The sequence below is a fragment of the Budorcas taxicolor genome, chromosome 5, assembly GCF_023091745.1.
Source record: "Budorcas taxicolor isolate Tak-1 chromosome 5, Takin1.1, whole genome shotgun sequence".
In the NCBI taxonomy this organism is placed as follows: Eukaryota; Metazoa; Chordata; class Mammalia; order Artiodactyla; family Bovidae; genus Budorcas; species Budorcas taxicolor.
The window spans coordinates 146,099,016-146,111,789 of record NC_068914.1 but is presented as its reverse complement, the minus strand read 5'-3'; the positions used below and the strand labels follow the sequence as shown (position 1 = coordinate 146,111,789).

Sequence of the window (12,774 nt, the reverse complement as noted above, 5' to 3'; positions counted from 1 at the left end):
ATTTTTATTACTGTAGAGTAGTTCTTTGAATGATCACATGACAATATACTGAACCATTTGACTGATGGTAGAGAGTTGAATTGTTTTCTGTCCTTGACTATTACAAATATGATGCCACAATTTACCAGGACAATGGCTTTGGGTGAAAATCTATGCTATTTATTTAATCCTTGGTCTTTTATTTTCATTTTCTGAATGGTACCGTGTCCTTAGATGAGCAGAGTTCTTAATCTTAAGGAAATATAACTTACTAATTTTTCCCGGTATACTTAGTACTTCTTATATCCTTTTGAAAAGAACTTTGCTTACTCCAAGACCATAAAAACATTCTTCAATAGTATCTTATAGAAATTTACTTTGCTCTTGCATATAATTGTATATTCCTTCTGAGATTGATATCTATGTAAGATAAGGGTCAAGTTTCATATTGACATCTAATTGACTCAGAATCATTTTCTGAAAAGATTTTTGTCTCCACTGTGTGCCACCTTTGCCATAAGGAGAAGGGCATATGTGTCTAAGCCTTTTTTAGACTCTCTGTTCTATTCCATTGTATCATTTGTCTATCCTTGCACAAATACTATATTTTCTTAATTATTGTAATTTTAATTTACAAGAGTTCAGTTCAGTTCAGTTCAGTTCAGTTGCTCAGTCATGTCCGACTCTTTGCAACCCCATGAACTGCAGCACACCAGGCCTCCCTGTCCATCACCAACTCCCGAAGTTCACTCAAACTCATGTCCATCGAGTCGGTGATGCCATCCAGCCATCTCATCCTCTGTCATCCCCTTCTCTTCCTGCCCCCAATCCCTCTCAGCATCAGAGTCTTTTCCAATGAGTCAACTCTTCACATGAGGTGGCCAAAGTATTGGAGTTTCAGCTTTAGCATCATTCCTTCCAAAGAACACCCAGGACTGATCTCCTTTAGAATGGACTGGTTGCATCTCCTTGCAGTCCAAGGGACTCTCAAGAGTCTTCTCCAACACCACAGTTCAAAAGCATCAATTCTTTGGTGCTCAGCTTTCTTCACAGTCCAACTCTCACATCCATACATGACCACAGGAAAAACCATAGCCTTGAATAGATGGACCTTTGTTGCCAAAGTAATGTCTCCGCTTTTTGAATATGCTATCTAGGTTAGTCATAACTTTCCTTCCAAGGAGTAAGTGTCTTTTAATTTCATGGCTGCAATCACCATTTGCAGTGATTTTGGAGCCCCCCCAAATAAAGTCTGACACTGTTTCCACTGTTTCTCCATCTATTTTCCATAAAGTGATGGGATCAGATGGCATGATCTTTGCTTTCTGAATGTTGAGCTTTAAGCCAACTTTTTCACTCTCCTCTTTCACTTTCATGAAGAGGCTTTTTAGTTCCTCTTCACTTTCTGCCATAAGGGTGGTGTCATCTGCTTATCTGAGGTTATTGATATTTCTCCCGGCAATCTTGATTCCAGCTTGTGCTTCTTCCAGCACAGCGTTTCTTTTGACATACTCTGCATTTCCTTCTCCAGGGGATCTTCCTGACAGATGCATTCCAGTCAGATGCTTTAACCTCTGAGTCACCAGGGACGCCCATATAAGAGTTACTTTATATTAACTAACTACGTTGCTTTTCTTGCCAACTGTGTTGGTCATTCTTGGCCTTTTACATTTTGAAAAAATTTTTGAAATTAGTTTGTTATTTTTCACCAAAAGAAACTTCCTAAATGTATTTTGATTGAGATTATATTTAATCTACCAGAAATTTGAGGATGATTGACTTTGACAATTTTGAGTATCCCAATTCATTGACATGAGATATCCCTCCATTCACTTAGGTCTATCAGAGGTTTTGACATATTTTACTAGATTTTCTTCTAGGTGTTTCACATTTTTGAAATTATTTGTATTTCTTTTAGTGAAAGTATCCTAGGAATGAATTCTTTCTGACTTATTTTCACCTTTTAATTTTTTTTTATTTTGACCTAATTTAAGACCTGAAAGTTGCAAAAATAATAGAAAAATTCCAAGATGACTTTTACCTGGATCTCCCAATATTAGTACTTTGCTGTAATCTTCCTGTCTTTCTCTCTCTCTCTGTCCCCCTCCTGCTCCATTTCTCCATAAATATGCAAAATCTTTCTGAATTAGGTTGCAGTCATGATGTCCTTTTATCCCTAAGATAATTCAAGAAATTTCCTTATTAACCAAAGTGCAGTTAAGTCCTCGGCTGACTTCAACCCCAGATGACATCTAAATGCAACTACATGAAAGATCCCAAGACACAACTGCCAAGTTGAGTCTTTCTCAAATAACTGGCCCAGGAAGACTTAAGAAAATGAAGAGTGTGGGTGTATATATATATATTGCTTCAGAGGCTGTTTTTATAATTTGTTATACAGCAGTGTAATCAGGACACTTAGTATGTGGCCAACACTTCTAAATAGAGGTCTATTTGTCCTATGACTTTCCACTTTATTGATTCTCCATTACGCTGAGCTAATGTGCTGATATTCTCATTCTTTAGTTCTTATTTTCAACTAGTAAGTTTTTCAGCTCTAGAGTTTGTATTTGTTGTTGTTGTTGTTGTTATCGTTTTTTTTTTTCATCAGGGTGCATATTTTGTCAGTTAATTCCATGGGCACCTTAATCAAGGCTCTTTAAATTCTCTGTCAAGTAACTCTAGTAGCTGAGTGTCCTGGGGAATTGTTTCTAATGTCTACATTTCCCCTTGGTTTCTCATGAGATCTATTTTCAATAAATATTTTTTAAAATGCAGACACTGTAGATGACAAATTGTAGAAATACCTCAGAAAGTGTTTCATTTTGCTTCTTCTATTTAGGGGTAGATTTGGGGACAGACAGATTTGGGGCTTCTCTGGGGGCTCTGCCTGCAGTGTGGGAGACCTGGGTTTGATCCCTGGGTCAGGAAGATCCCCTGGAGAAGGAAATGGCACCACACTCCAGTACTCTTGCCTGGAGAATCCCATGGATGGAGGAGCCTGGTAGGCTGCAGTCCATGGGGTCGCAAAGAGTAGGACATGACTGAGCGACTTCACTTTCACTTTAAGAACATAACTTATTTAACTCATTCTTAGTGCTTAAGACAAAAATTGTGGCACTGTCAGAAACAGAACTCTTCATAGCGAAGGTGAACACTACAGTTATGAAAATTTTGCAGCTATGTTAACCTGGGATTCCCTAAAGGCTCACTGGTAAAGAATCTGCTGGCCGATACAGGAAATACAGGAGATGACATTTCAATTCCTGGTTGGGGAAGATCCCCTGGAGGAGGAAATGTCAATCCATCCCAGTATTCTTGCCTCGAGAATCCCATGGACAGAGGAGCCTGGAGTACTACACTCCATAGAGTCAAATAGAGTTGGAAACTACTGAGCAACTAAAGTGCAAAAACTGCTATGTCACATTTTTCTTCTCAGACCCCACTGCTTGTTATTATTTAGTTTAATTATTTTCCTGTTTTTCAATCACCAACACCCTGATCATTGCTGTTTCTTCAGGAAACCAGACCCAGGCGCTGCCCCAGTGCAATGACTCCCTGTCAGAACCAGCAGGCTCTGCAGCCTCAGAGGAGAGCGCCCCCTACTGCTCAGGTGAGGGTCCCACAGAAGAGAAGACCCTTTACAACCCCGTCACCGCCCCATTGTCCCATTTCTCTCTCCTCAGACAGCAGACAGCTCCGCCTGGTGGACGGGGGCGGTCCCTGCGCCGGGAGAGTGGAGATCCTTGACCAGGGCTCCTGGGGCACCATCTGTGATGACGGCTGGGACCTGGACGATGCCCGCGTGGTGTGCAGGCAGCTGGGCTGTGGAGAAGCCCTCAACGCCACGAGGTCTGCTCACTTTGGGGCAGGATCAGGGCCCATCTGGCTGGACAACCTGAACTGCACAGGAAATGAGTCTCACGTGTGGAGGTGCCCTTCCCGGGGCTGGGGGCGGCACGACTGCAGACACAAGGAGGACGCGGGGGTCATCTGCTCAGGTCTGTACTACACTCTGTCCACATTCTGGGGCAGGGGTGGGGCCCTGGAGGACGGGGGTCTGAGCCCTGCTGGAGAGATGTTGAAAGGACCAGAGTAGGAGGCTTCCTCCCATGGAACCTGTCTTTCCAGCAGATGTGAAGACGAGGTTCTTTCACTTCCTCCTGCATCAGCTGAGGTTCTGGTCCTTTCTTCTCACCAGTGTTTCCTGACAGAGCCATTTCTTACAGTTAACACTTGAAAGCAGGGCTCATTCTGCAGTTACTTGTGGTAGTAACATCTTGAAATCCTGGGCTTCCCAAGTTGCCCTAGTGGTAAATAACCTGCCTGCCAAAGCAGGACATGTAAGAGATGTGGGTTCAGTCCCTGGGTTAGGAAGATCCCCTGGAGGAGGGCATGACAACCCAGTCCAGTATTCTTGCCTGAGAATCCCATGGACAGAGGAGCCTGACATAGTGAAAGCTCAGATTTTTCCTTTACAGTTCTGTTTGCTAGGAGTCTGAAGAGAGTCTCCGTGGGCCAACATCCCAGTGTCCACAGGGCTGTGTTCTTCCTGGAATCTCTGGGAGGACTCCTTTCCCAGCCTTTTGTGGTTTCTGTGTGGCCTCATTTCTTGGCTCAGAGCCCTCTTTGTTCTTCTTCAGACAACAGTGCCTCTTCCAACCATTCTCCCTCTCTCACATTTCCCTTTGACTGGAGCTGGGAAAGATGATGCATTTCTCAATGTAGTGAGTTTAAAGACGTGTTAGGCGGGGCTCACATAGTTAATCCTCAATATTTGAGCTTTATCTCTCCATCCCAAGGTCCTTATTAATCACATCTGTTAAGTCCCTATCGAAATGTAAGGTAACTGTCACAGGTTCTGGGATTAGGCTGTGGACATCTCTGGGGGTCCGTTATTCTGTTGACCACCTTGCTATCCACATCACATTCTGTTCTTTTAGAAGTTTTGTCAGGAAGCAGGAATCAGCTCCTGTCACTGCAGGTGCCCAAGTTGGCCTTGCTCTCTGTTCATATCTACATTGTTGTGGTAGAAATAGGTATACAGACATTAATGGACAAAGTCAGGTGAAAGGGAGGTAGAAGTCAGTCTTGTCACCCAGTGGGCATCTCCTCCACTGAGTCAGGGATGTATGGTCACAACTTCTAGGGGAGAGGAAAACCCAGAGCACTGAGTGGGGTGCTCACTGTGTCCCATTTCCTCCCTTTCAATCTTAGAGTTCCTGGCCCTCAGGATGGTGAGCAAGGACCAGGAGTGCACTGGGTGGCTGGAAGTTTTCTACAACGGGACCTGGGGCAGTGTCTGCCGCAGCCCAATGGAAGACATCACCATGTCCGTGATCTGCAGACAGCTTGGCTGTGGGGACAGTGGAAGTCTCAACTCTTCTGTTGCTCTTAGGGAAGGTTCTAGACCCCACTGGGTAGATGGAATCCAGTGTCGGAAAACTGACACCTCTCTCTGGCAGTGTCCTTCTGACCCTTGGAATTACAACTCATGCTCTCCAAAGGAGGAAGCCTATATCTCGTGTGCAGGTGACTTACTGTCTGTTTCTATGTCACTCCCAACCATGTAGGATATCGTTAGGATGATTTAATATTTTCAGATCTAAATGATGGGTTTTGATTGAATCTACAAAATGTAGGTGTATGTTTGTATTTGTCTCTGTGTCTGTCTGTTTGCTGTTGTTATGGGACGTGGAGCCTGGTAAACTACTAATTAGATAAAGTAATTTCAGCTGCTGATAAGATGCAGTGACCCTCTCAGCCAAGTAGATGGTGAAGCTTCTGTGGTCTCTTCTCATTTGACTGTGACCCAGAACCTTAGTTACTCATGTCTGGGGACAAGACCTCCCCCAGCTGTCCCTGATCCAGAGCTTCCCATCATTGCTTCTGCAGGAAGAAGACCCAAGAGCTGTCCAACTGCTGCCCCCTGCACAGGTACATCAGTCCCGCCCCCTCCCTGTGGCTCCCAGGGGCTCCTTCCTCCCCCCAAGGGAGTCACAGGAGGGGCTGCTGCCTTTTCAGACAAGGAGAAGCTCCGGCTCAGGGGAGGAGACAGCGAGTGCTCAGGGCGGGTGGAGGTCTGGCACAGTGGCTCCTGGGGCACCGTGTGCGATGACTCCTGGAGCCTGGCAGAGGCCGAGGTGGTGTGTCAGCAGCTGGGCTGTGGCCAGGCCCTGGAAGCCGTGCGAGCCGCAACATTTGGCCCTGGAAATGGGAGCATCTGGCTGGATGAGGTGCGGTGCGAGGGCCGGGAGTCCTCCCTGTGGGACTGTGCTGCAGACCCCTGGGGGCAGAGCGACTGCAAGCACGAGGAGGATGCTGGTGTGAGGTGCTCTGGTGAGTGAGGGGCTCGGGGTCCACCCTGGGTGAGCTGGGGCAGCGTTGGGGGCAGTGGGTTGGGTCGGGCATGGTGGGGAGTTTATGTTCAGACATCCCGGGTGCTGGGGCTCTGATCTAGGGCAGGGGAGCTGGGAGGACTGCACACTGATGTTGTGGAGACTGAGTGGTGATTTCAGGCTCAGGAGGGGAAAATGGGCTGCCCTGCATTCTGGCCAATCACCCTGCTCCAATCTACTCTTTTTCTTTCTAGGTGCAAGGACAACATTGCCCTTAAATACAGCAGGTACTGTGGTCCATCCATGGGTAGGGGAGAATACTCAAATACTGGGGGCCTGTTCTGTGGGCTCTCTGACAGCTCAGGAGAGGAAAGAGCCTGAGGAGCCCTGGCTGGTGGGTGAAAACCGGGGCACTATGTTTGGGAAATCCCCTGCCTTGGTTCCTAAGGTCAGAAGGTTCTCATGCCCGAGGCCCAAGTGAGTCTGGTTCCCATGGAGCAGATTCTAAGGATCTCCCACCTGCTCCTGAGTGTTGCTGCTTATCAGTGAGGTGCAGGTCACAGGACTGTTTGACACTCTGTCTCCTGAAGCCCAAGGAAAAGAGATGAGCTGGGTCCTCAGAGGTTGTCCCAGCAGGCATCTCCCTGACAATCCCCAGCTCTGCCTCAGCTGGAGTGGAGTTGACTCATTTCAGGACAAGACCTGGAGGACCCCAGTCACTGTCAGTGCACTTGTGTCTGAGGCTGGGACGCCATTGTCCGGAGCTCCCTGGAAATGCTGGCACAGGGGGTTTCTCTGTGCCTCTATGTGACCTTCTCCACACCCACTTGCCTTGTTCTCCTAGGGACCAGAACAACCTCAAATCCCCTCCCTGGCATTTTCTCCCTGCCTGGGGTCCTCTGCCTCATCCTGGGGGCCCTTCTCTTCCTGGTCCTCATCATCCTGGTGACTCAGCTGCTCAGACGGAGAGCAGAGCGCAGAGGTGGGCTGCAGGGGGAACTGGGGACCAGGGAAGGTGTGTGCAGGCAGGAGATGGGGCAGGTGCGAGGAGGGGAACCTGGGCCAGGTCTCTGTTCTGAGTTACAGAACTCCATGTGCTCCATGCTAAACTCTAAAGTCTAAGTAGACAGAAGTTCTTAGGACTGGGGTGTGAACTCTCATAAGTCATGGCCACTCCTATGAGATCAGACAGGTTCGGGGCTGAGCTGTGGATTCAGGTCAGATAAGGGGAGAAGGTGCTGACACGGGGCATGGGGTGGGAGGTTAAGCCAAGGCCCTGGCAAGCCCCATGTGAGCACTGGGAGGTGAAGATGGGCTGGCTGGCTTGGGGTGTCTGGGGCGGCTTCTCTGACCTTCTAGGAGATCTCTCAGCCTTATCCAGCTATGAAGATGCTCTTGCTGAAGCCGTGTATGAGGAGCTCGATTACCTTGTGACTCAGAAGGAGGGTCTTCTCGACAGCCCAGGTGGGTGTCTCTGTCTGCCCTCCTGGTACCTAGGGTTGTTACCACCCACTGGCTGTGCAGGTCTTCTCAGCATCTTCAGACCCTATGCATGCCCCAGGCTCACAGAGGCGGCTCCTCCAACGTGGTAGTATGGCCTCTCATAGCCCCGAGAGCTCCCAACCTACACTGCAGGAGTCAGGCCTGTCTCTTCTTAGCCTTAACACAGGTCCTGTGGGTGTGGGAAGGTCATTCTGTGTGTTGTGTGATGTTTTTCTCCACTTTAGGCTTCCTGTCAGATGGGGAGGACAATGACTCCAGGTCTGCACCAGGTAATAGAGATGGACCTGCCTCAGCTGGGCTTTGGGGTTTCCCTCATAGAGACAAGATGCAAGGGGAGCAGTCTTCCTTTGACGGACCAGAGGCATCCCTTGGATGGAAGGGGTCCGTCCTTCCCCTTCTCTGGCTGTTCTGTGATGTCTCACATTGGGGCTGGGCTCTCTGTGTCCAGAATCACAACAGGCACAAAATGTTTTTAAAAATAACATCTGGAAAGCACAATTTGTCAAAATACTTTAGTAATGCTCAATGGTATGAGTTCCTTTGAGAAAGATCCATAAAATCATGTTTTGGCTTCTGGACACTTCAAACTGAAACATGGTCTTAGAGAAAAAAATCTTTTGAAACAAGCTTTGTTCCCAGGGATGGGGGAAGCCTGGTGGGCTGCTGTCTATGGGGTCACACAGAGTCGGACACAACTGAAGCGACTTAGCAGCAGCAGCAGCAGACTCTATTTAGCGGCTCAGAAACTCTGGGTGAGAAGGGATCTTAGGTATTTCCCAGACCCACCCACTTACTGTGGTTTCATCAGACCCCTGCTCTGCCCTCAGAGGCCCCAGATCAGAGGACTGATGCCCCTGGTGAGGATTATGATGATGCTGAAGAGGTACCAGTGCCTGGGGCTCCTCCTGCCTCTCAGGGGAGCGAAGAGGAAGTGCTCCCAGAGAAGGAATATGGGATGAGGTCCTCTCAGACAGGTGAGTGGTGTTAGCTGATCTCCTGCAATCTTTTCTTTCTGTCCCGGAAAGGGTTTATTTGAGCCCCTCAATGCCCAGCCTCTCTAGAGTTTCAAATTTGGGTAATCATATGCATTTGATGACTCAGATGGTAAAGAATCTGCCTGCAGTGCAGGAGACCTGGGTTTGATCACTGGATGAGAAGATCTCCTGGAGAAGGGAATGGCCACCCACTCCAGTATTCTTGCCTGGAGAGTCCCATGGACAGAGGAGCCTGGTAGGCTGTAGTCCATAGGGTCACAAAGAGTTGGACAGGACTTAATGTCACTTCACTTCTCAGCCATATGTTGTCTTTAATGCTGTCACACGCCTTGGCTGTGAGGAATCACTCTACTTTTGGCAATTATGTATCTATACTGCAACATCAATTTTCACTTTATATGTAATATGTTTGCATGAGAATTTACAGATTAGGGCATTTCCTGACAATCCAGTGATTAGGACTCTGCACTTTCACTGCTAGGAACTGACTTCAATCGCTGGTCAAGCAACGAAGAGCTCACAAGCATTGTTCAGTGGCCAAAAGAAAAAGAAAACTTAGAGATTAATTGGGCATATATACAAAATCCAAAAATAGAACAAATATTTGATAACACCTCTGTGCTGTCTTATACATGAAAGGTAGCTAGAGATTTTTAAAAATGTACTGCAGTATTGAATTTGTGAGGCATTCTGATAATTTAAGGTGAGCTCTGTTTATTTGTCAGCACTAACATGTACAAATCTATGATACATGGTCAGTCAGTTCAGTCCCTCAATCGTGTGCGACTCTTTGCGAACACATGGACTGCAGCATGCCAGGCCTCCCCATCCATCACCAACTCCCAGAGTTTACTCACATGCATGTCCATTGAGTCAGTGATGCCATCCAGCCATCTCATCCTCTGTCGTCCCCTTCTCCTCCTGCCTTCAATCTTTCTCAGCATCAGGGTCTTTCCCAATGAGTCAGCGCTTCGCATGAGGTGGCCAAAGTACTGGAGTTCAGCTTCAGCATCAGTCCTTCCAATGAATATTCAGGACTGATTTCCTTCAGGATGGACTGGCTGGATCTCCTTGCAACACAAGGGACTCTCAAGGGTCTTCTCCAACACCACAGTTCAAAAGCATAAATGATACACAGTGGCCTTAACATAAAGATGATTAGGTGGGTCATGGACTCAGAGTTTGAGTCCACAGTCAGCTAAAGTCAACTGTGTGGATCACAATAAACTGTCGAAAATTTTGCAAGAGATGGGAATACCAGACCACCTGACCTGCCTCTTGAGAAACCTATATGCAGGTCAGGAAGCCGCAGTTAGAACCGGACATGGAACAATAGACTGGTTCCAAATAGGAAAAGGAGGATGTCAAGGCTGTATATTGTCACCCTGCTTGTTTAACTTATATGCAGAGTACATCATGAGAAATGCTGGGCTGGAAGAAGCACAAGCTGGAATCAAGATTGCCGGGAGAAATATCAATCACCTCAGATATGCAGATGACACCACCCTTATGGCAGAAAGTGAAGAGGAACTAAAAGCCTCTTGATGAAAGTGAAAGAGGAGAGTGAAAAAGTGGCTTAAAGCTCAACATTCAGAAAACGAAGATCATGGCATCTGGTCCCATCATTTCATGGCCAATAGAAGGAGAAACAGTGAAAACAGCATCAGATTTTATTTTGGGGGGCTCCAAAATCACTGCAGATAGTGATTGCCGCCATGAAATTAAAAGATGCTTACTCCTTGGAAGGAAAGTTATGACCAACCTAGACAGCATATTGTAAAGTGGAGACATTACTTTTCCAACAAAGGTCCGTCTAGTGAAGGCTATGGTTTTTCCAGTAGTCATGTATGGATGTGAGAGTTGAACTGTGTAGAAAGCTGAGCACCGAAGAATTGATGCTTTTGAACTGTGGTGTTGGAGAAGACTCTTGAGAGTCCCTTGGACTGCAAGGAGATGCAACCAGTGCATTCTAAAGGAGATCAGTCCTGGGTGCTCATTGGAAGGACTGATGCTAAAGTTGAAACCCCAATGCTTTGGCCACTTCATGCGAAGAGTTGACTTATTGGAAAAAGTTCTGATGCTGGGAGGGATTGGGAGCAGGAGGAGAAGGGAACGACAGAGGATGAGATGGCTGGATGGCATCACTGACTCGATGGACATGAGTTTCTGTGAACTCTGGGAGTTGGTGATGGACAGGGAGGCCTGGTGTGCTGCAATTCATGGGGTCGCAAAGAGTTGGACACGACTGAGCGACTGAACTGAACTGAAAGTCTAATTACTCCAGACGGTTCAGTAGCTGAGAGAAGATACTCATTCTCTGGAAAAAACATTTTTCCATCTGAGGGCCCATGTGGTCCCTGGGGAGGGGCCTCTGTGGCTGCACCTGTTATAGTATTTGTGGACATTTGGGAACAGGAGTCAAGTCAACTAAGAGCAGAGCTGGTTTGTGATTGAGGAACTCAGGTTTTCCTTTCTCCACTCTCTCATTGTCATTTCACATCTGTCTGTTGTGAGAGGAGAGCATTTAAATTCATTGTTATGATTCTTACCATTCCTGGGCATCTCCTTGCTGATTGTGTAGCCTGGAAGCAGGTCTTCCCAGAGCTCCTGTGTGAGCACAGGTTTCCTGTGATGCAGGGTTTCCACATGAATTGAGGCCCCAGAGACCACATGGACCAGATCCGAGAGGACAACCCAGGTCCATTCTCACTGTAACTGATGCGGAATAGCCTGAGCCTCCTGCCCACACCTGGGTCCCAGGGATACTTTGTCATCACCACATGCTTAACTTGCTTCCACCACATTGTCTGGTCCCCTTGTCTCAGTTCTAATCATACTTCTCTTTCCTCTTTCAGGCTCTTCTCTAAATGTTTCTAGAGAAGAAGCTAATCCTGGGGAAGGAGAAGAGAGCCCCTGGCTGCTCCAGGGGGACAAAGGGCACCCTGAGTATGATGATGTTGAACTCAGTGTCCAGGGAACATCCACAGTGACTTTCTGGTGATGTTGCATTAAATATGAGATGAAGCCTCAGATATTCTAATTGCCTGTATTTCAATGCAGTAATGCTGGCCTCTAATTGTGTTACATGAAAATTGCTCAAAGTGAAATATTCTGAATAAAGTAACTTTTTTGCTTTGTTGGTAATTTAGCAAGTTCCATGTCAGATGCTTTTAGATGATTGATCCTCAAACACCATTTTCCTCAAAGGAAATACACGATGAGTGCACTGCCCTGTTTTCTCACCTCCTTCAAAGGCTAATGAGGTCATGACTTTGCCCAGGATCACAAATGCTCCAGGTCACTCTTAGAAAAAGAGTCTAAACTTGGTTCACATTCATACCCTCCTTCTTAGCAAGATGAACTTCTCAACCAAAAACTATAGTCAGAATCTGAAAGTAGTTTTATTTTATTTGGTGGGAATGTTTAGGACTCCAGGCCCTGGAGACATCATCTCAGTAACTCTGACTAAACTGCTCTAAAAAGGCAGGAGGGCAAGTCAGGCTACACATGAGTTTGCAACAAAAGAAGCAGTCAGGCTGAACATCGAAGATCGGGTATCAAGTTAAGGAATGTAGTGTTCTATGTGTGGGAAGATGCAAGCCTCTGGACTCACTGGATTCATTCCTTCCATATGCAGCTCAGCTATCTGGGGCCAACCTTGTTTCCCGTTCACCTTATGGAGCGGCAGATGGCTGCTTCTTGCATTCCCCAGCTCCTCAGTAATCACCATGGGGGGTGGCAGCATCCCCAGAATCAAAGTTTTGGGAGCCCTCACTTACATTTGGAGGCCAGAAATCACTGATGGCTGTGACATTTCTTGTTTATTGATATGGCAGGAAATATTTTCATTTCACAAACTAGGGGGAGAAAAGTAATCCTATGTCTTTCCTGAGATGTCACATCACCCATTTTTAACCTGTTCTTGGGCACTAGAGTTGGGTATGAGTTTCAAAGAGGGA

General features: G+C 46.8%; 1 protein-coding gene across 1 annotated transcript in view; it reads left to right on the top strand.

Moving 5' to 3' along the window:
- LOC128048720 (antigen WC1.1-like) overlaps positions 1–11,816 on the top strand; it is a 54,775-nt gene extending 42,959 nt beyond the window's left edge. The window contains exons 11-21 of the mRNA XM_052641147.1: positions 3,500–3,592; positions 3,666–3,980; positions 5,197–5,511; positions 5,875–5,916; positions 6,004–6,318; positions 6,572–6,604; positions 7,162–7,299; positions 7,689–7,781; positions 8,045–8,089; positions 8,657–8,794; positions 11,671–11,816. Coding sequence (XP_052497107.1) covers positions 3,500–3,592; positions 3,666–3,980; positions 5,197–5,511; positions 5,875–5,916; positions 6,004–6,318; positions 6,572–6,604; positions 7,162–7,299; positions 7,689–7,781; positions 8,045–8,089; positions 8,657–8,794; positions 11,671–11,816 — 1,673 coding nt within the window. The remainder of the gene's footprint in view (positions 1–3,499; positions 3,593–3,665; positions 3,981–5,196; positions 5,512–5,874; positions 5,917–6,003; positions 6,319–6,571; positions 6,605–7,161; positions 7,300–7,688; positions 7,782–8,044; positions 8,090–8,656; positions 8,795–11,670) is intronic.
- Positions 11,817–12,774: the final 958 nt, after the last annotated feature.